At 53.6% G+C, this 18,536-nt stretch overlaps 2 protein-coding genes across 5 annotated transcripts in view; both read left to right on the top strand.

Moving 5' to 3' along the window:
• The window catches only part of CREB3L1 (cAMP responsive element binding protein 3 like 1), a 44,937-nt gene extending 40,281 nt beyond the window's left edge, over nt 1-4,656 (top strand). For 2 of the 3 annotated variants that reach the window (XM_056493449.1, XM_056493448.1), the window contains exons 10-12: nt 1,146-1,266; nt 1,719-1,962; nt 2,366-4,656. In XM_056493449.1, the coding sequence (XP_056349424.1) occupies nt 1,146-1,266; nt 1,719-1,962; nt 2,366-2,402 (402 nt within the window). In that variant the 3' untranslated portion in view covers nt 2,403-4,656. The remainder of the gene's footprint in view (nt 1-1,145; nt 1,267-1,718; nt 1,963-2,365) is intronic. The other variant, XM_056493450.1, reaches the window with a different exon arrangement.
• An 11,409-nt stretch (nt 4,657-16,065) lies between these two features.
• Nucleotides 16,066-18,536, top strand: part of DGKZ (diacylglycerol kinase zeta) — a 46,897-nt gene continuing 44,426 nt past the window's right edge. The window contains exon 1 of one of the 2 annotated variants that reach the window (XM_056492948.1): nt 16,066-16,288. In XM_056492948.1, the coding sequence (XP_056348923.1) occupies nt 16,218-16,288 (71 nt within the window). In that variant the 5' untranslated portion in view covers nt 16,066-16,217. Of the gene's footprint in view, nt 16,289-17,304; nt 17,559-18,536 lie in introns of those variants that run through there. The other variant, XM_056492947.1, reaches the window with a different exon arrangement.

Here is an 18,536-nt window from a genome sequence, read left to right as displayed (position 1 = left end):
TCCTTACTTTAAAACCAGCCATGATAAGTCTGGATAATTAAAATTCCTCTTTACATAACACAGTATCCCCATGTTACTAATTCATCTTCCTCATCTCCTGGAATCCACTGGTGATCAAAATTACCTTGCTGTGCCATCCTCTGTGCATTACTTAGGCACAGGTATTCTGAAATAGGTGACTTCTGAAAAGCAGTCAAACCATTGCTGCTGGCATCCACCCAGGTCAAATTTGCTAGTTTTTACAGAGGTAGTAGAAATCACCAACAGATGCATCACCTCTTTGGTTGCTCAGTCTGAGCACTGGGCTGGCAGCAGGTAATTATAGACGTGCATGGTGCATGAGTATTCAATAATTTGGCTCTGTACCATTTCCCATGAGTACCTTCTTGCTCTGTACTGGCAGTTCCCTAAGGTCTATAGAGTCCCTTATGATCAACACTGGAATTTCACTCTGAAGCTTTAGTGTTATGGCAGAATTTCCAGATAGCTCCAGACCTACCTGAAGGAGATTTCAAGGAGATTTCACATACCTTTCTCCTGTTATCATTGCCTAGTAGCTCTGACTGGTCAGGCTGATAGCAGAAGGCACTGGCACATGGTCCTGCATATTTACACATCAAGCATAAATTTAACCCTTTCCTAGAATCCTGCATCTTTTCTATCAGGTATTAGGGAACTGCAATTTTGCTATCATTTCTGTCCTTGTATAGACAGTAGCTTCACTTTGCTCTGTGTATAGTACCTCAAGATTCCTCCCAGTGGGTTTGTTTTCTTTACAGCCCACAACAGCTCCTGCTAAGCCAATGGTCAGGTTCCTTTGGTCAAGGCAGAGTTGTCCCTTCTGTTCTCTCCCTTTTTTTAGGTTTCTCAGCTATGCCTTTCACTATCTCTCCTCAATAGGACAGGCAAATTCTCACAATTGGACCAGAAATACTCCAAATAAAGCAACAAGAGGAAGTTTCTGACTTCTCTTCTTGAATTTGCAACAGAGATTAGCACAGCAAGCCCCTTCCTTGTCTGCAGGACCATAGGTACCCAGCTGTCACTCTGACCAGATCTTCTTACACAGCCTCATGGTGTTGTGCTGTGGGGGGAATGTTTCTTCATGGCTAGTGGCACTGACTCTGTGCTTATCTCCTTTCTAGGTGCTGGCACTCTGCTTTGTTCTCATCCTGGGATCCCTGATGCCCTGTCTCCCTGAATTCTCTTCAGCATCACAGACAGTGAAAGCAACACCAGCACCAGACATTTACACAACTAGTAAGAGTGAGTCTAACATGGTTCCTCCATTTCAACTTGTCAAACCATTTCCATCGCTTCTCTTGACACTCCCTGGTCAGGCATAGCATCCTCACCTCTGTGCCTACCCCATATGCTGGGATTGTGGCAAGGGAAGACTCCTAATCTCTCGGTGCTACAAACTCCATTACAGCTCCTTATTGGGCCTATTGTCATTCTGTGTTAACCATTGTCCCAAAGCATGAAAAATGTCAAAGGAAGGAACATGAGGGGAAAGTTCCAGGGGAGACTAGTTGTCTTCTGAAGAGGCTCTGTGTCCAGGGGGGGCATTTGCTTCATGAAGCTGGGGGAAGGAGGGTATCCTGCACAGTTACACATGGACAAGGCTGGGTGAGCATGTGCTGAAATCACCATCATGACCCACACACTTTGCAAGAGACTTTGTCCTCATTGTTAACCAATGCTCTCCTTTTTTCCAGTTCAGTCACGGAGCCTCCTTTTCTATGATGAGGGTGCTGGCTCCTTAGAAGAGAGCTATAGCTCCTTCCTAACCATGGACCATCCTGAGGGGTGGGAGGCCAAAAAAAGGCAGTCTGAGGAGGGAAGGCCTCATCTGGCCAGGACACATGAGACAGCTAAATATTTGAGCAAAACGCAGGAGGGTCCTGACCAGAACCGAACGGACCCAAGTCTCAGCCACCTCAAAGAGCAATTCCGTGAGAGGTAAGCAGGTGCTTACAGGGGCCACCTTCTGAGCCCAAAGCACAGCAGGATGTCTGGGGGAAAGCAGCAGGCATGTGTGTCCTCTCTGCTGCAAGCTAAGGACAGCTGAGCTGCCTGGGACAGGCAGTCAGCTAAGAGCAATGGCTGGAGGAGGCCAGTGCTGACAGGGAGCATAAGAAGAAGCTCATTTTCTAGAGCATAAGTTTATCCATAAAGCAGTGTCCTACTTGAATGAAGATGTGGAGGGCTGGATGACTCACGTGGTCCCAGGTGTGTGTTCCATTTAGTGTCCTAGGGAAGGAGTTCATCCTGGTCAGAGCAAACTAGCTGGGCACAGAGAGGTGAATTTGCATAGGAGGCTACAATGAACTTTGACTGATGCCTTGTCTTTTCTTTTCCTCAGGGAGACAAGCTCCAGTGAGACAACTGAATTCTTGTAGCAGCTGCTGGACCTCAAGGCCTCATCTGTCTGATTGCAGGATTCCCTCCTCACCAAGCAACTGAGGGGACTTGGCAGGAGAGGACGCTGCATTTAGACACCCCTAAACTGGCCTTGAGTTCAGCTCCTCCCCTTCCCCATCATCCCTATTAGTGCTGATCTCTCTGAGGGGAGTCACGGGACTGCCAGAACCAGCAATAAGTGTCTGGAGAAGCCCTGAGACTCCCTTTTCTCTGGCCTTACCTCCTGCTTAAATGAGCACTACCCTATGGATGTGGGCTCACCTTGGAGAGGAGGGAGATCAGGGGAAGCCCACAAACTATTCAGCTCACTCCCCAAAGCCTCCAGACCAAGGGGGCTGTCCCCACGTGTACCCCTTGGCTACATCAGATGCACCTGAAGGAGAGAGAAAGTGCTGGATTTACTGTCCTGCCTGAGGGTTTTAGGAGTGGGTGATGCTGGTGCTGGAGAGATGGCTCTGGAGAGTTTGAGCTCATTCCTTGCCCTCCATATGTTAGTATATTTCTGCTTCCATTGAGAGAAAACCTAGTTCTTCCTTGCTCTAGTTTTCTCCTGATGGACATGCCTACGTAACTTCAACACCAACTATCTGCAAAGATCTGCACACAAACGGAGTGGGGGAGAGAGATCCCAGACAGATAAATCACCATAAACATTAGCCAGCAGCTTCTGGGTAACCAGAGCTCTGAAAGACAGAACAACTTTCCCTCACAACCCACTTCTCCCCATCCTTAGCACCCCTGTTTTGGCAGGGGTGGTATTTTTCTTTCTGTTCCCAGCTTGGGCCCTACAGTGCAGTGCTAACCAGGTCAGTAGTCTTCTCACTTTCCATTCTGCTGGCCTTCTCCTTTGAGAATGAGTGAGAAAAACACATTCACATAACCTAATCTCCATCCCTGATTCTGCTTCATGCCTAATAGGGTCTTCCTAGGGACCACGAAGGAGAGCTCTACAACCCATTAGAGGGCTGTCAGATTAGCCATCATTCCCCTCACATCCTCTTTGTGCACAAGTGTTGTGAAAGCCACTGAGGACATACTGGCATTTCTGGAGACAGGTACATCTATCAGGAAAGAGGTGGTATGTTGGAATTGGCCAGGGTCACCAAAGACAGTTTTGGACCTCCTCTTTCTAAATGCTGACAAAAATAGCAAACTCATGCCATACCACCTCTCAGGCCAGACTTGCCAAGTTTGGTGTTGAAGTGACATCATCTCAAGCCTATGCCATCCTCTTTAGCACCAGACACCCATTTCTGACTCTTCTTCCTCTCCAGCAAAAGTCCTGCAAAAAGGCGGAAGTGTTGCTCCTCACTCCATTCCCTCAGCTGCCATTTGATGAAAGGACAATGTGGGACACGAGTGTTGGAGATCTGGGATGTGGCAGGTTGCCCCATGTGTAACACAGGAGTCCCTGTGCACTCTGCCAGGTCTCACAGCAGGCTTCAATTCCTTGTTTTTCATCAAGCACCCTGGACTCACTCTGCACTGCCCCAGCCTCTCCTCTTCCCCCAGGCTGGGAGTGGAGAAGGCTCCCTATAGAGGAAGGATGGGATAGCTCTTGCTCAAGGACTGAGAGAGGTGAGGGAAGGGCCCTCACATCCTTCTTTTCTCCCTATTGAAAATTGGTTTTGCCCCTCCAAGTCATTTGGGAAAATGTGGACACAGCTGGCTGCAATCGTGCATGCGTGGCCAGTGGGGTGATGAAGAGGAAGGCTTTCAGCATTGCTCTGCTCTCCCCACGGGACCCCCTGGTCACCAGATACCACTGCATTCCCCATCCTCCACCTCCACCCCAGCACAAAGAACCACTGCCGGGTCCAAGCACACCCTCCTCCGCCCCAACACTTCACTGAGCATGTCCCCGTGCCTCCCACTCCCACCGTTGTACAGAGATCAAGAGCAGAACTCGTTTGTACATAATGAAACTTATTTTGTATTATTGCCGATCCCTTAAGATATTGTATTTTGGAGACTCTCAGATCCTATTTTCAGTATTGTATTTTATTAATAATTAGTGCGGGCTTGGCATCTATGAACTTTTTTCTTGTAGCAGCTCACTTTCCACTTATACTCCAGCAGCTGCTTCTTCCCTCTTAGTTTTTTTGTGGTTTTTTGTTTTGTTTTGTTTTGTTTTGTTTTGAAGCCTCAAGACTCTTTCCTCCTCCTTCTATCACTTGCTCTGCATTTGCTTTATGAAGCAAAATAAAAATAAAATAAAAAGATGCAGCATCAGCCCTGGGTTGACAGGTGCTTTCATTGAGGCATGGTTGTCATGCCAGCCCACATGCACAGCTCCTTACTCCTGCTCCCTCTCCCATTCCCTGGCCACATGCAAAATCAGTTCAGTACTGGGACTTCATGCTCCATGTCAGGGGTTAGAAAAAAACTTGCATGCTTTATTTTCAGCAACACTGTCATTATCATTTCTTTTGCAGTTCTGAACAAGTCAGAACTCTTCTACCTCAGTTTCTTCTCCCCCTTGAAATACCAACTTGAAAATACCTCATGGAAGGAGGAAGATCATGGAAGAAAGTATATAAGGAGTAAAGAGCTACTTCAGTGAAGAGGCTGTGCAAGGGTCTGTAAAACAAAGGCATAGCTCATAGTGTGATGGTCCTGTCCTTTCTGAAGAAAATACCTAAGTCTTTTCATTAACTGTAAAAGCAGAGCAGCTACACTCAAATGGGCAACAACATGGGTCCTGGCTGTCTGTCAGTCTGTACCTCTGACAGTCCATTTACGTCTGTGAAAACTTACAGGTTTTGTCCTGATTTTGTATGAAACACAAAGCAACAGGAGATCTAGAAAACAAATTTTCATTTTCTAGCAAGCTTCAAGTGGTTCATTAAAATCTGGTCATTGAAGCAACTCCTTGCAGTCAGCCCTCCATGTCTGGAAGGCAGCCCAAGCAGGAGCTCCTTTCAGAGATGCTATAAGGTGTCTTTATCTCCCACCTCTGGCTGGGCTGGTACAGCAGGACTGTGCCACAGCAGAATGTGAGGCTTAGGGCTTACAAAGGTCTCTTTCTGCAGATCATAATTTCTCTGTGGAGAGGAGTAAAGCTGTTTTGACTGATCTGGCCATTGAACAGTGCCTGGGAGAGACAGGAGCTCTCTCTTCTGAGCCAGGTCTGTGTTGCCAAGGGGGAGTTTAATGTGCGATCCATGGCAGGTTAGTCTGACATGGTTTTGCAGACACATGCAGAGCTCCCTTTCCCTGACCACCCACCAATGCAAGGAATTGCCTGACCTTGCCCTGCAGTTTCTTCCTGAGCCAGGACTAGTTGTGAGTTGAGAGTCTGATGATTTCCCTGCAGCATTTTGTCCAAAATCAGCCTCCTAACCCTGCATTCCCCTACTATTGGGTGGGCTGCTCCCTGCACTCATCAGATTTTATCCAAAGGAAGGACTCAGCCCTGCTTTGTCCAGCCCTGTGAAACTTCACACAGCTCTTTGGGAATTGCCTTCCAGGGAGATTTTGGCTTGAACCCTTCATGCACATTTCAAATCAGGTGCAAGAGGGAAGCTCTTAAAAGGATGAGTTCTCAGGCTTTGGCTCCTTTAACGCAGCCAGACCAATCAGAACCCTTCCATCAGGAGAAAATTTTCCTTCATCTTGACAAATCCTCCTAATTCTGCAGTCTACCAGATATCTCTGAGCTGCTTAAAGCAGGCACATTTGGATCTTTTGATCCCTGCTATGCCTCCCAAAATGCACCAGCCAATCACACCTACCAATTTGGCTACAGCAACTAATTAGAGCAGATTGAGAGAATTAGCAAAGCAAGAGTCACCCTCTTTACAAGTCACCTTCAGCCTCACTCAGTTGTGCTTGGTCTGCTCAAAGTGCCCCAGCTGAGCTCTGCCACAACAAGCTGGGCTTCTGCCCATTCAGGGTCACATTTCTCAGAAGCCTCTGCACTGTCAATTCATACAATCCCTGAACAAAAAAATGCTAACAGAACGTGGTCTTTGTTTTTCAGAGACAAATTATTCCTGATTGTTCTGTTACCAGGCCAATTAAAAACAACCAGAAAAAGAGAATATACTTAGGGTTTGTGGCTTTCTGCTACCGAGAGGGTTACTGGCAGTGCACAGCAGCAGCCTGGTGGGTATGTTTTCTTTGTTACAGAAGGACACGTGCTGTTAGGGGTCTCAGGAGAGTATCCATGCTCTCCAAGCCTGGTATGATCCCTCTCGCTGTTCCCTTTTGGAGTGTGCTAGCAGTTGTCTCACATATCCACCATGGGATAAACAGGCTTTGGTCCTGCTACCAGGCAAGAAGCCTGGGCTTTTGGACACCTTCTGGGGAAAATGGGGCAGCTGCACTCCCTTACACCTCCCCAGTGCTGGAGGGCTTGTTAACAGTGATAGCACATGGCTGGACACTGATCTGGCCTGCCTCAAGAAGTCTGTGTTGATTTTCTAATCTGGTGGCTGAAATGGGGCTTAGAGGTCACCAGGATGGAGTTTCTTCTTGTGCCCAGGGAAGGTGACTGTACCTTCACAGAGTTTTACTCAGTAGAAATGCTGCTTCCTAGAAAGCTCATGTCCTGCCTATGCCTGCAAAATCAAGGATGGGGTCTGTATGGTAAATACCAATATGCCTTTGCATACACATGCCCACACAGAAGGAAATCCCTATCCAGGACACAGGAGAGGCACACTCCTGCATGTGCCCTGGGTTCACAGGCAAGCACCAGGTGACCAGGATCAGCTGAAGGGTGCCAGGAGGACAAGACTGACCCAATCCTACTGTCCAGCCTCATCATCCTCAGGCAGCATCTGCCTGCTCTTCCCAAGTCCTCAGGAAGCTCCAAGTGAAGGGTAAACCCATTCAAGACAGAAACATGAAACATCCAGCAGAGTCAGGTGGGCAGAGAGAGATGCAGAGGCCTGTGCAATCCATTACATCCCCTCATGCAGACATATCCTGTGATGTCTCCTCCAGACAAACAAAATCTGGCCCACCCCGCCTGTGTGATAGCTATACAATCTGGCACGTGGGTAGAAAGGTAGAAATCCTCTGTTGGCAGCTCCTCCCCACAGAGAGGATTTCTGTGGAGCAAGATCAGGCCCCTTGGGAATGCAGGAGGCACCCACTGTCCAACCCTTCACTCTGACTTGGCCAAAGGTGCTGTTAGGTCAGGGCTCTGCTGTGCCTGGCACACGGGTCTCCTGTGCCTGCAATAAGGGCCTCTCCTTCTCACTCTGAAGTTCCTTTCCTATGGCATTGACACATACACCAATGAGAAATGTTCTCCCTTCCTTCCTCCCTGGAAGTCTGGACCCTGCTCTCACCCAACTTCCTATTTGTATCCACCCCCTACTGGACATCCACTTCCTCAGCCTGGTGGCCACTAACTTTTTTAACCATGAAGGGCAAGACAGATGTTTCCCAAAATTCCCTGGGAGCAATTGGGGACCAGCATTCTGCATCCCTGTAGCCCCTCTGGGCAGCCCATCTTTGTCCTGCCCTGACAGCCCAGCTGGCACAGATGAAAGTGGCTCCCACAGTCCATGGCAACAGAGGCTCCCTGGGCCAGGAAGAGCCCAGGGCAGAAAGAGAAGCATCTCGCTGTGCGTGTGAGAAGAACAGGTGCCAGTGGGCACCCGCTGCTTCTCCCTTTCCACAGCCTGCTCCCAGCCTTTGTGGGCAGCAGGAGGACATGGAGCAGGGCCATGCACCCATGCAGGAGGTACTGAAAAGCTCCCAAGCAGGTCCCTGTCCTCACAAGTGAGGGTGAAGCTGTTTCTCCGGGCCAGCTGTGCTTGTGCACAGTGCTGCTGGGGGAGGGCTCATCCAGCAGCACTCCAGCTTTCAAGGAGAACAAAACCCCTGTGGGGGCTGGAGGGGCTGAGTCACACAGCGAGGAGGGTGTGGGGCTCCCTGCCAGTCACGATTTTGTGGAGGAGTGGGCTTGGGGGCTGCTGTGCCCCAGAGAGAAACAAATCCTCCAGGAGGTGCAGCCAGAGAGAGATGTCATTGTGGCTTTTAGGGGGAGATAAAGGTTTAGTAACTTGAACTGGAGCTGCCAGTGGGCTGTGGTTACCAGGAAAAGCCACAGCAGTTCCTCAGTCCCTGCTGCTTCTCTGCTGACCCCCTGTTGGGGTCAAAAGTGGCACGAAAATGTGCTGTTCCACAGCACCCTGCAGCAGAGGTGCCACAGGGTCATATGGAGGTGATGGAGAGTGCTGGCACAAGGGATGAGATGCTCCCGATGACTCCCAATGTGATACAACAGTCAGAGCAGGTTAAGGACAGGTTCCTGCTCCCATCATGACAGACTTTCATGGGAAAACACTGGGATTGCAGATGACTGCAGTGTGCTCTTTGTCCAATACATGAATGTAGGACCTTGCCATGACACAGGGAATGGCTCTTACAGAAGTTTGAATTTTCCATGGACTAGCAGGTAAAGGCACAGCATGTGAAATCTGTGACAGAAGAAATCAGGCACATGTGGGAGCTTTGTAGGGATCTCTTACTCCAGCTGACATCTGCAGCACCAGGGTGGGCTGGGGTTGGGGTCAAAAAGTCCAGTTGCAGCTCAGGAAAATAAATGGTGCAACTTTTCTGATGGGTGTGAACAGAAGGTTGTCTCTACCTCTGGATGCCACAATTGGAGGAAAATTTACTTGAATAAGGAAAAATCAGGAATAATGTGGCCTCCTTGGTGGCATAGAGCTGAGTGAGCCAAGTGGAAAGACAGAGGCCATGCTACAGCAATACCTCTGCTCAGATAGGTATCACTGTCCAACCTGGGAACTCTGTTCTTGGACAGATGTCATCCATGCTGGATGATTGGACACAAAAGCAGGGATTTTGCTCTGCTGGGCTGCTGCTGTCATGCACTTTTCCAGGCTACCTGACTTCACCTGGCAGCAGGTCTGGTTAAGACAAGTGGCCAAGACCCAGCTCCCTGAACAGCCCTTGCAGGCAGGCAGGTGCTAGCTGGACTGTGGGCAGAGAGGGGCAGCCGAGTTGTCACCCTTCTCTGTCATCCCAGACTCCGAAGAGTTAAGTGCCAGTTTCCAGTGTCTCTAAGGTGACACCAGGCTGCCTGCTGGATGCAGCTCCCCGCAGCCCCCTCCCCACGCACACAGCACACACTCATGCTCACTTTCTGCTTTGTCTTTTGAGAGCTGCTCCAGGCTTTGTGCACAGGCACTTTCCTCGCTGCCTACCTTTCCCCGCTGCTCCGCTCAGCTGCTGCCGCCGGGGACAGTGACGGACGTGCCTGGCTCCAGAGGGACCTCGCAGAAGGCAATCCAAGCTCTTTTCCTCTCACTCACAAGCATCACTATCCCTGGGCTGTGCTTCTCCAGCGAACGCTGTGTTCCTAACTCCCTCCCCACTGCTCTCACGGTGCCAGTACCTCCGAGGAGCAGCACCAACATCTCCGGGTGTGTGTCAGATATTCCTCCGCTTCAGAGTGGCAGGGCAGTAGAGACAGCAGGAGGCTGAGCTGCTGCGTCTGAGCTACTCAAGCTGCTATCAAGAAGCCAATAAATACCACTGCAAAAAGTTGGACACTGTTTTTTCTCGCGCTTGTCTCCCTCAGGGAGTTAAGCCTTGCTGGAATTGTCCCACCGCTTTGGGGAAGCGAAGTGAAGCAGCACTGTGGGACCCTGTGGGACAAGACCAGGCTGCCCAGCAAGTTCTGGGGGCAGAGTGGGACTCCTTGCCGAGAGAGACACCTCACTCCAGCATGGCTGAAGGTCCCAGGAGCTGGAGAGACTTCTCCCCTGCCAGGAGTGATGGTGAGGTGGCCAGGGGAGCCACAGCAAGTCTCCGGGGAGCAGCAGATACAGAGAGCACTGGGCGAGCACAGCGCTTGGGTCTCCGCAGCGTGGATCCAGCTTGGGAGGAGATGAGAGGAGCAGTGGCCGTGGCGGAGGTGGAGGAGCAGTTCCTGCACTTGGCCATCAGAAAGCAAGTCTCCTACAGGTAGGAACACCTGGGTCCCCAAGTGTCAGGGCTGCGTTGGGGCACTGGAGTGGTCTGTCCCTGAGTCATCTCCCTCCCATGGAGTCAGGGTTGGCTCTTTCCACCAGCCACCAGCACATTCCCACCAGAAACCATCTTAGCACAGACACAAGGCAACCAGTTAGTCCAGTCCCTCCCATCGCATGCAACAGCCCCCTCTGCAGTGGCAGTCTCATTATCACTTTTGCAAACCCCCTTATTTTCCTTCTACCCAACTTTCCCTTCCCATCCTGGGGCTGTGATGCCTCCTAGGCAGTAGTCTGGGCCTTTTGGGGGTACCTTGCAGCGAGAGGAGTTCTGTCCTGGCTTTTGGTGTGACTCTTCTGTTGCAACTCCTGTGCTTATCCACCCCTCCTATTACCAAGCACAGCTGGCAGAGGTGAAGAGTGGTTCTCAATAGCTCTCATGGGGGTTATGGGAGCCACTGCCTGGTGATACTTAGGTGAGTTCTTTTTCCCAATTCCAACCATAATGTCCAAAATCCTACTTGGGTCAGCATCTCCAGGACTTCAGCTCTATTCTTCCATCACAACAAATAAGGTCTGGTGTCCCATCCTGTCCTTTCTTTCGCTAGAAGGGTATTTAAGCCCTTCTATAATTTACTATCCCTCATCTTTGCAGAATGGCTCTCAGGTGTAAGTGAGGAGAAATCCTTTGACCCTGCACCTGCCCAGACTAAACATGAGCATTGCAGGACTGACCTTGGACTGTAGTGAGAGTCTGCAACTGAGAGGAGGGGAGAAAGCAGGAGCTGCCTTCTAACCATTCTCCAGAGCTGGCTTGGCACAGAGGTGTCTGTGTCCTTCTGAGCTCCATGGCACCGTGTCATGCCATGCTCAGTTTACAAGCAGGTGGAAAACTGACATGGAAAATCTTGGTGTCTCGTCCATGCAGACAGAGGTTGGATGAGCTCTCCTGCCTCTGGTCTGGGCCTTGGGGACCCTGGGGTGCAGAACTCTGCCAGGGAAAGATTTTGGGCAGGAGCTGTCGGTCACCCCGTCTGCACTCCCATGTATACAGCAGCCCCTTTTCCCCCCTTGCAAGGACTTCAGTGCAAGCTGTGAGCAAATTGCTCTCTAATACTGCAGTAATGGGAACTAATGGGAAACCTTATTAGTGCCTGCAGAGCAGGAGGGGACCAGAAGCTGACTCATCTCCAGCACTTGTTATTCGTGTGGTGGGTGGCAAGCAGGAGCCAGGGTGGCAGAGACCTCCCCAGGTGCCCTGTGTCCATGAGCCTTGCCATGAGCTAGGGCAATGTGCAGCCCTCCTGGTCCTCATTCTGTACCCAGGGCTGATCATTGAGGCACCAGGCAGAGCTGGGAGGGTCTCTTCCCTGATGGCACAGAGGATGAGGAATTACTGTGCCGAGCAGAGCAGGATTTTCTCCCCTTAGCTGTCTTCTCCAGATGTGCACAGTGCATTTTACGAACAGATTAGCCAGCTGCAATTTTCCAGCCTCCCCAGGGGAGTAAGGGACCATATTGCAACCTAAATTATCAGTCTGAATTTGTTCCAGAATTAGCCAAGGTTGCTAGGGATTTTGTACACCCTGACCATCCCACCGCAGCCACCCCAAGCAGGTGGCTCAGTTGACATGCTCCAGCACTTACACAAAGCCCCTCTGTTCTACACAAGCCTCACAAGGGGTTTTTTTGCAAGGGACTTTGCTCTGTCCAATGCAGGCTTTGCAGAAAGGAGGATTCTGAGAGGTTGGAGGGAATGCCACAGCAACCTGGAGGCCAGCAGCTAAGGAAGAAATGGTGCTTGGGATGAGCTGATTCCTCTACCCTGTGTCTTGGATGGCCAAGCAAAGGGAAGGAGAAATGACAAAGAAAGTGTCTGAGGGCGGAAATCTGCTTATTCTGCCCTGTGGCACAGAGTTTGGATGGCCTCCTCTGAGGGCTGTGGGCATCACAGTTATCTTGAATGTCAGCTGAAGGTTGGACGCCCCAGACCCCTTGCTGCCAACCTGCCTGCTCCTGCTGGGACCCATTAGTCATCACAAGGGGCAGGCAGCATAAGCTGCTATATAAAGGTTTTGAAATGAGCAGAAATGATATTAATCCCATGGAAATGAAGTTCATTCCATAAATAGCTGCCACGGTGTATGGAGGCGCCTTGGGCGGGTGGAAGAGAGCTCAGCACTCAGGTTATATTTAGGGCTTTGAGTAGCAGTTTCGTGCCAAACTTATTAATGATCCTGGCTTGTGCACCAGATTTGCACATTCTGGGACAATTTTCCCAGTAGGGAGGTGCCACTGCAATGCCAGAAGGACCCAATGCCCTGTGTCACCACAGCAAACTCAGAGCGAACACCAGAGTTGTGTGTCTTAATCCCCCGACAGTCAGTTCGGCCAAGGCAAGTTCAAAGTCACTCCTGCTCGCCTTGAGTGTCTCCGCCAAGGTTTTGTGGTGGGGCAGGATCATATCTAGCTCCCAGAGCGGGGTAGCTCCAGTGGCAACAGGGCAGGCTAGAGGCTGTAGGGAAAGCCGACCTGGAGCCAGACACCTGGGACAGGTGGTGGCAGGTTACAGCAGCACCCTGCAACCTCTCCTGAGCAGCTCTGGGCTCCCTCTCAATTTCATCATTGCTGTCAGGGTGATGCTTGCAGCAGTAGCCTTTGTCATTGTCACTGCTCCCAGCAACCCAGCCCGGAGGGGTGTTTACCCAGAAAGGAAACCACAAAAGCACAAAAGCTCCTGTACGAGCTCTCCGAAGGCTCCGTCTATGGGGCGGGTGACGTGCCAGGTGTCAGACTCGCACCCTTCGGCTCTCGGTCACGGCCGGAGGCAGCGCCCGGACCAGCCCCGCACCAGCGGGCTCCGCACAGCCATCTCCGGCAGCGGGAAGAGGGGTCCTGTGTCCCGCTGTGCCCTCCAGCCAGCTCCCGTCCCTGCCCGGGAGATGTGAGGCACCTCGGCTGGCAGATAGAACGCAGCTAATGCAACTTACAGGCTGTTCTGTGCCAGGCAGCTAAATATAACCCGCAGAGTGGAGCAGAGGGGGCTGCTTTGTAATGTAAATGGCAAGGGAGCTTGGTCATGGAGCAGGCAGGCCAGAGGGGAGAGCTGGCAGGAGCTCCTGGAGAGAGGGAGGTAGCAGCCCTGAGGGGCCCAGGGGAAGATGGTTGCAACTCTCTGCTGTCTTCTCTTCCTTCTGCCTTCAGATCTGGGCTCTGGATGTTTGTGAAGTCCCAGGACAGCCTGGGCAGCACAGGGGCTGAGGAAGAAGGAAAGGAGAGCCTCCACTGTCAGCAGGAAGAAAGGGACAGAGAGGGGATCTCATTCCTCCGAGTCCTGCCTGCTGGCCTTTTAATCGTGTTAGCCCTGCTCTGCAGAGCAGCATAATCAAATTCCCATTCATTTCCAGCAAGCCAAGCCCGCTCCACTCTGACAGAGACATCTGTCTCTGCATCCCTCTGTGCAGCAGGGGAGAGGAGATGTGAGTGCTAGAAATGAGCAGCTGGCTCCTCACAGACTTTGGTTGGGGGTGACAAGTGTCTCACTATCCCCTGCCCTGATTCTTTCCAGAACCAGGGACAAGCTCTGCTGGGCCCCACCGTCAGACACAGGCTCTGTGCATGGCACAGGAGTGGGATGGATTTGGAGTGGCATGACTTTGTGCTTGGAGCACAATGCTGGCGTGTGTTTACTCTCATTCTGGATCTCATTCTGGATGTTCCTATGTGCAAGGCAGTGGTGAACTGGATATGGGACTGCATGTAACAAGAGATTAAAAACATCCAAAGAAGCAGTTCTGGAAAAACACTGAGTTTGTGGGCTATGTAGGGACATACCTGCAGTATGCCAGGGAGGGATGGTATAATGCAGCCCCAAATTCCATCTTAAACCAGACATACCCCCTGGTTTAAATTGACCCAAGACCCTGCAGCTGCCAGAGGGGATGCTCCTGCCCTTCCTCCTGCTGTAGTTTTTCCATATAGGCAAACCAGGTCAGCTCTCTGAGGCAGCAGAACACAGCCTCCCTCCCCTGTTTGTCCCCACAACGAGAACCCCAGCCTTGCATATGGTGTAGATGTGCAGGGGGACCATAGGGTGGGACTCCCCGAGTAAACCAGCAGGGAGGTTGTTAGGGGCACTAACCAGTATTAGGGGCAATGCCAACCTGCATCCAAACTGCTGGGTGGGGAGAGCTGAGATCTCTGAACCAAGAGCCATCCCTTCCCCTGACCACTCCCTCCCTTACCTGGTCCCCGTTCACAATGAATCCCACGGGCAGGGAGTTTGGCTGAAGCAGACAGCTTAATCCTTTCAGTACCAGGGTGCTGCACAAACTAGAAGACAAGGGTGCAAATTCACGGTAACATCCAGCACAGTGATTCACATCCCTCTCCTGTGCTGCCTACAGAGAAGCCTGTGCAGCAGGGTCTGTCTCCTCTGGTCTTCTGACCAAGAACAGCCAGGACTGGGATTTCTCGGGGTTCCTCCACAGTTTTGCACCAAGCCCAAGGGACAGAACTGTGAAAGGACACATGGACACAGCAGACAGAGGATGGTGAAGGACCCAGGGCAGGATGTGTTACTTCTCCAACAGTCCCACCAAGCACTGGTACTCCTGATGCTCCTGGGTAAGAGGAGTAGACAACAACACCACGAGACACAGCACGAAACATGAAAGGGAAATGTCTGCAGGCAGGGAGAAAATGCAACCCATCATGGCATGCAAAGCAGCAGGGATGACGAACCCTTTCCACAATAACAAAACTCTCCCCTCCCGGATCTGTGAGCTGGAGCTAAGCACCCAGGACCTGCCTTTTCCTCTCTCTCCACAGTAATTAATGCAGTGGGTTGTGCTCAGTTTCAGAGCTTGCCTGGTGAGATCAAGGTCTGTCAATGTTTTTTTTTTCCTTTTGATGATGGAGTTTAAAGCAAGACCATGTGCCCCTTTAGAAATGCCATCTGTGCAGGCTGCCAGGACTAGATTTGCTTGCTTGCTTTTCTCTGGCCCATAGAAGCTGACCACAGACCCTCTTGGTGATCTGAAGCTCTCTTGGAGCCAGAGCACACCAAATAGCATCTGTTTGTGAAGAGCTGGGGTTTTTGGAGGTGGGGACAGGCCAGGCCTGAAGGCTTAGGCTGTGTCGCCCCATACTGGGGGATGGATAATGAATGTCATGCTGTTTCTCCATTCTTTGGAGGCTAGCTGGGAGCTTCCTAGAAGCTTTCACTTTTCACACTGACCATTCCTGGTTTATCAAAGCATTTTTGCAATGACCTCCAGTGCAGATTGAACCGATGCTGGAGGTTGATTTCAGACCTCCCACGCAGCGAGGACATATACACCCAGGAGCTGTGAGTGCTCTGGTGCCCGGCTGGGTAAGGATGTGCATGGCCCAGGGTGGGTGGCAGGACAACCTCACTGCCATGGCCCGGTGTGCATGGCCGTGCTGGGGCAGTTTTGGGAGAGAGGGCTGTCTCAAGTCTGGGGGCATTGGAAGAACCAGCCAGCAAGGGAGGTGCGGCTCCTCGGCGCGCAGCCCAGCGTGCCGGGACGTGCTCCTGCTTGCTGCGGGTGCGCACGAGGCTCCGCTGGAGACGACCCGGCAGAGGAGGTGGCCAGCGCTTCGGGAAGAAGGCTGCGCAGCCGGCTGCGATGACAGCCGCCCTCACACTTCCAGGAAGTGCAGAGAGAGGAACCAGGTGGAGGGTGCAAACAAAGCCGGGGCCCCGGCCGGGCGGCGGAGCACTGCCAGGGACCTGCCCTCGGGATGACTCCGGAAAGCGGCTGCCGAGGGAGGAAGAGCGAGAGTGAACCCCGGGCTGGCTGAGCGCATCAGCTCATGCTGCGGCAGATGTGGCGGCATCGCTCCTGGGACGTTCCCCAGAGCCCTCCGGGGGACGGAGATATAAGGTACCCACCGAGCTGGGCTCTGCCACCTTCCTCTTATTGTTGGGGGGTTAAGGTGCTGTGGCGGGCGCTGACAGCCCACGATTCGGGGACTGGGGGAAAGGCTTCCTGTGCTCGCCCAGCGCCTTGCCCGCAATCTCCTCCTCTTCTCTCAGTGCCTGGGCTTGCGCAGCACAACCTCCCAGCCAGGATGTCACAGGGCCGCCCGAGCGCTTTCGACGCCAAGCCTGCGAGCACAGCGAGCCAGCCAGTTTCGCCTGAGCTGTTGGTTTCTGGGAAGAGTGTCCCCATGCCCACCAGCCCTCTGGAAAGGGCTGGTGTTTGAGGTTGCCAGTGGGACCTGCCCAGGGCGCTAAGGGTCAGCAGGTGCACCGTGCAGCGGGCAGCCAGGGCCCTGTCCTGGCAGCCCCCGCAGCCCTGGCTTTCAGCCTGGCTCCGCACCCTTGGGGAGCGGGGAAGCTGCCACTGCGGCCGGTACATTTTCCATACAAAGGAGGGCTGGGAGAGCTGCTCTTTGCCTGGACTGGCTGCCATGGCGAGCAGGCCAGCCCCTGCCGCTGCCGCTGCCCGCTAAGCCAGCGCTGTCGCTGGGCTCAGGGAGAAGCGGGGCAGGCGCTCGCCGGGCTGGGTAAGAGCCTCGGTGCTGGCCTCGGCGACAAGGCCGGCGGTGGCTCCCGGTCCCCGGAGAGGGCGGTGGCGGCGGCGGCAGGGCTGCTGGCTCCGTCCCCTCCGTCCGGCGGCGAACAATGGGAGGCGGAGGCGGAGGCAGGGGGAGGCTCCGCTTCTGCCGCCGAGCCTCTTCCGAGCGCGGGGCGGCGGCGGGGCTGACACGCGGCTTCCTGAGGCGGCGGCGCCGGGCGCGGGGCCACGGGCCGGGCTCCGCCGCCAGCCCCATCCCCGCGCTCGGCAGGCGGCGCTGGCGGCGCGGCCCCGGTGCACCGGTGAGCGGCCGCACTTCCTGCCCGCCTGCCCGCGGCCCCGGTGGGGCGGGAGCCCGAGCCGGCCGCGCCCCCCACCCGCCCCCGGTGCCCTCCCCTGGCTCGGAACCGTGGTGGCGGCGGCGCCGAGCCCTGAGCTCGGCCATGCAGGCGGCTCGGCCCTCGCCGTCCGGCGACTCGCCCTCCGCCGCCTCCTCCGACACCGCCGCCGCCACAGCCGACTGCCCCGGGGCGTCGGGAGGCGCCGAGCCCGACTGGGGGCCGCCGCCGCCGCCGCCGCTGGGCCGCCGCCACAGCAACAAGCGCTTCACTGGCCTCAAGCTCTTCGGGCGCAGGTGAGCACCGGGCGGTGCGGGCGGCGGGTCCCGCACGGCGGGCGAGCTCCGGCACCTGGCGGCGGAGCGGGGCCGGAGGGAGCGGGGTTACGGGCAAGGGCTGCCTGTAGGCGGCTGGAGCATCCGGAACGGAGGTGGCGGAGCACCGGCTCCCAAAGAGCCTCCTCACCAGGCCCGGTCGAGGGGCTGACCCCTGAGCGCAGCCGCGGGGGGATGCGGGACAAGGTGTGGGGATGGAGCGGGGGGAGTTTGTTTTTCCCTCCTTTCAAGCTCTTGATGGAAGTTGGGGAGCACTGCCCTCCCTGCGCGCGCTGTCATCCCCTGGAATCGGAGCCTGGTCTCTGGGAGTTCGCTTCCACCCGCCCAGAGCTGCCCGTGTCCATCCCCGCACGCCCGTCCCGTGTTCCGCCCTGCGACACTGGCAGTCCTGCCGCGCCGGGGCACGGCTGTGCTCATCCGGTGCTGCCGGCTGGGATCCCGGCTTCGCATGCATCCGTCCCAGAGCCGGCTGGGCTCCTTGTGCCTCCCCTTAGCCTCTCTGTCAGCCTCGTGGGCATTTGTACCGTGTAAGCGAAGTACCTCGAACTACCAAAACCTGGTACCACTGCTATCCAGAGGCCTCTGAAAACGCTGAATAACTGACGTCTGAAGGAACCTCTGGAGATTACCTGGTCCACACTGCTGTCTCAAAGCAGTGTCGAATTTGATCAGGTTACTGTTGTTGAGTTTTGAGTGTTGCCAGGACGTAGAAAACACAGCTTCCATGGACATCCACTCTCGTACTTCAGCTACTCAGGAATTTTTTTCCTCTAGTAACTATTCAGTTTCCCTTGTTGCAGCTTGTGCCTGGTCTCTCTCAGGTTGTCACCGTACACGTCTGGGCAGCATCTCACCCAATCTTCTCTGTACTTTCCCATCAGGTTGCTGAAGATAGTAATAATGTTCCGTCTCAGGCTTTTCTGCAGGCCAAGCTGCCCC

Source organism: Oenanthe melanoleuca, chromosome 5, assembly GCF_029582105.1.
Source record: "Oenanthe melanoleuca isolate GR-GAL-2019-014 chromosome 5, OMel1.0, whole genome shotgun sequence".
NCBI lineage: Eukaryota > Metazoa > Chordata > Aves > Passeriformes > Muscicapidae > Oenanthe > Oenanthe melanoleuca.
Note: the sequence above shows the minus strand (reverse complement) of the source record. Positions and strands in the feature narration are given on the sequence as shown.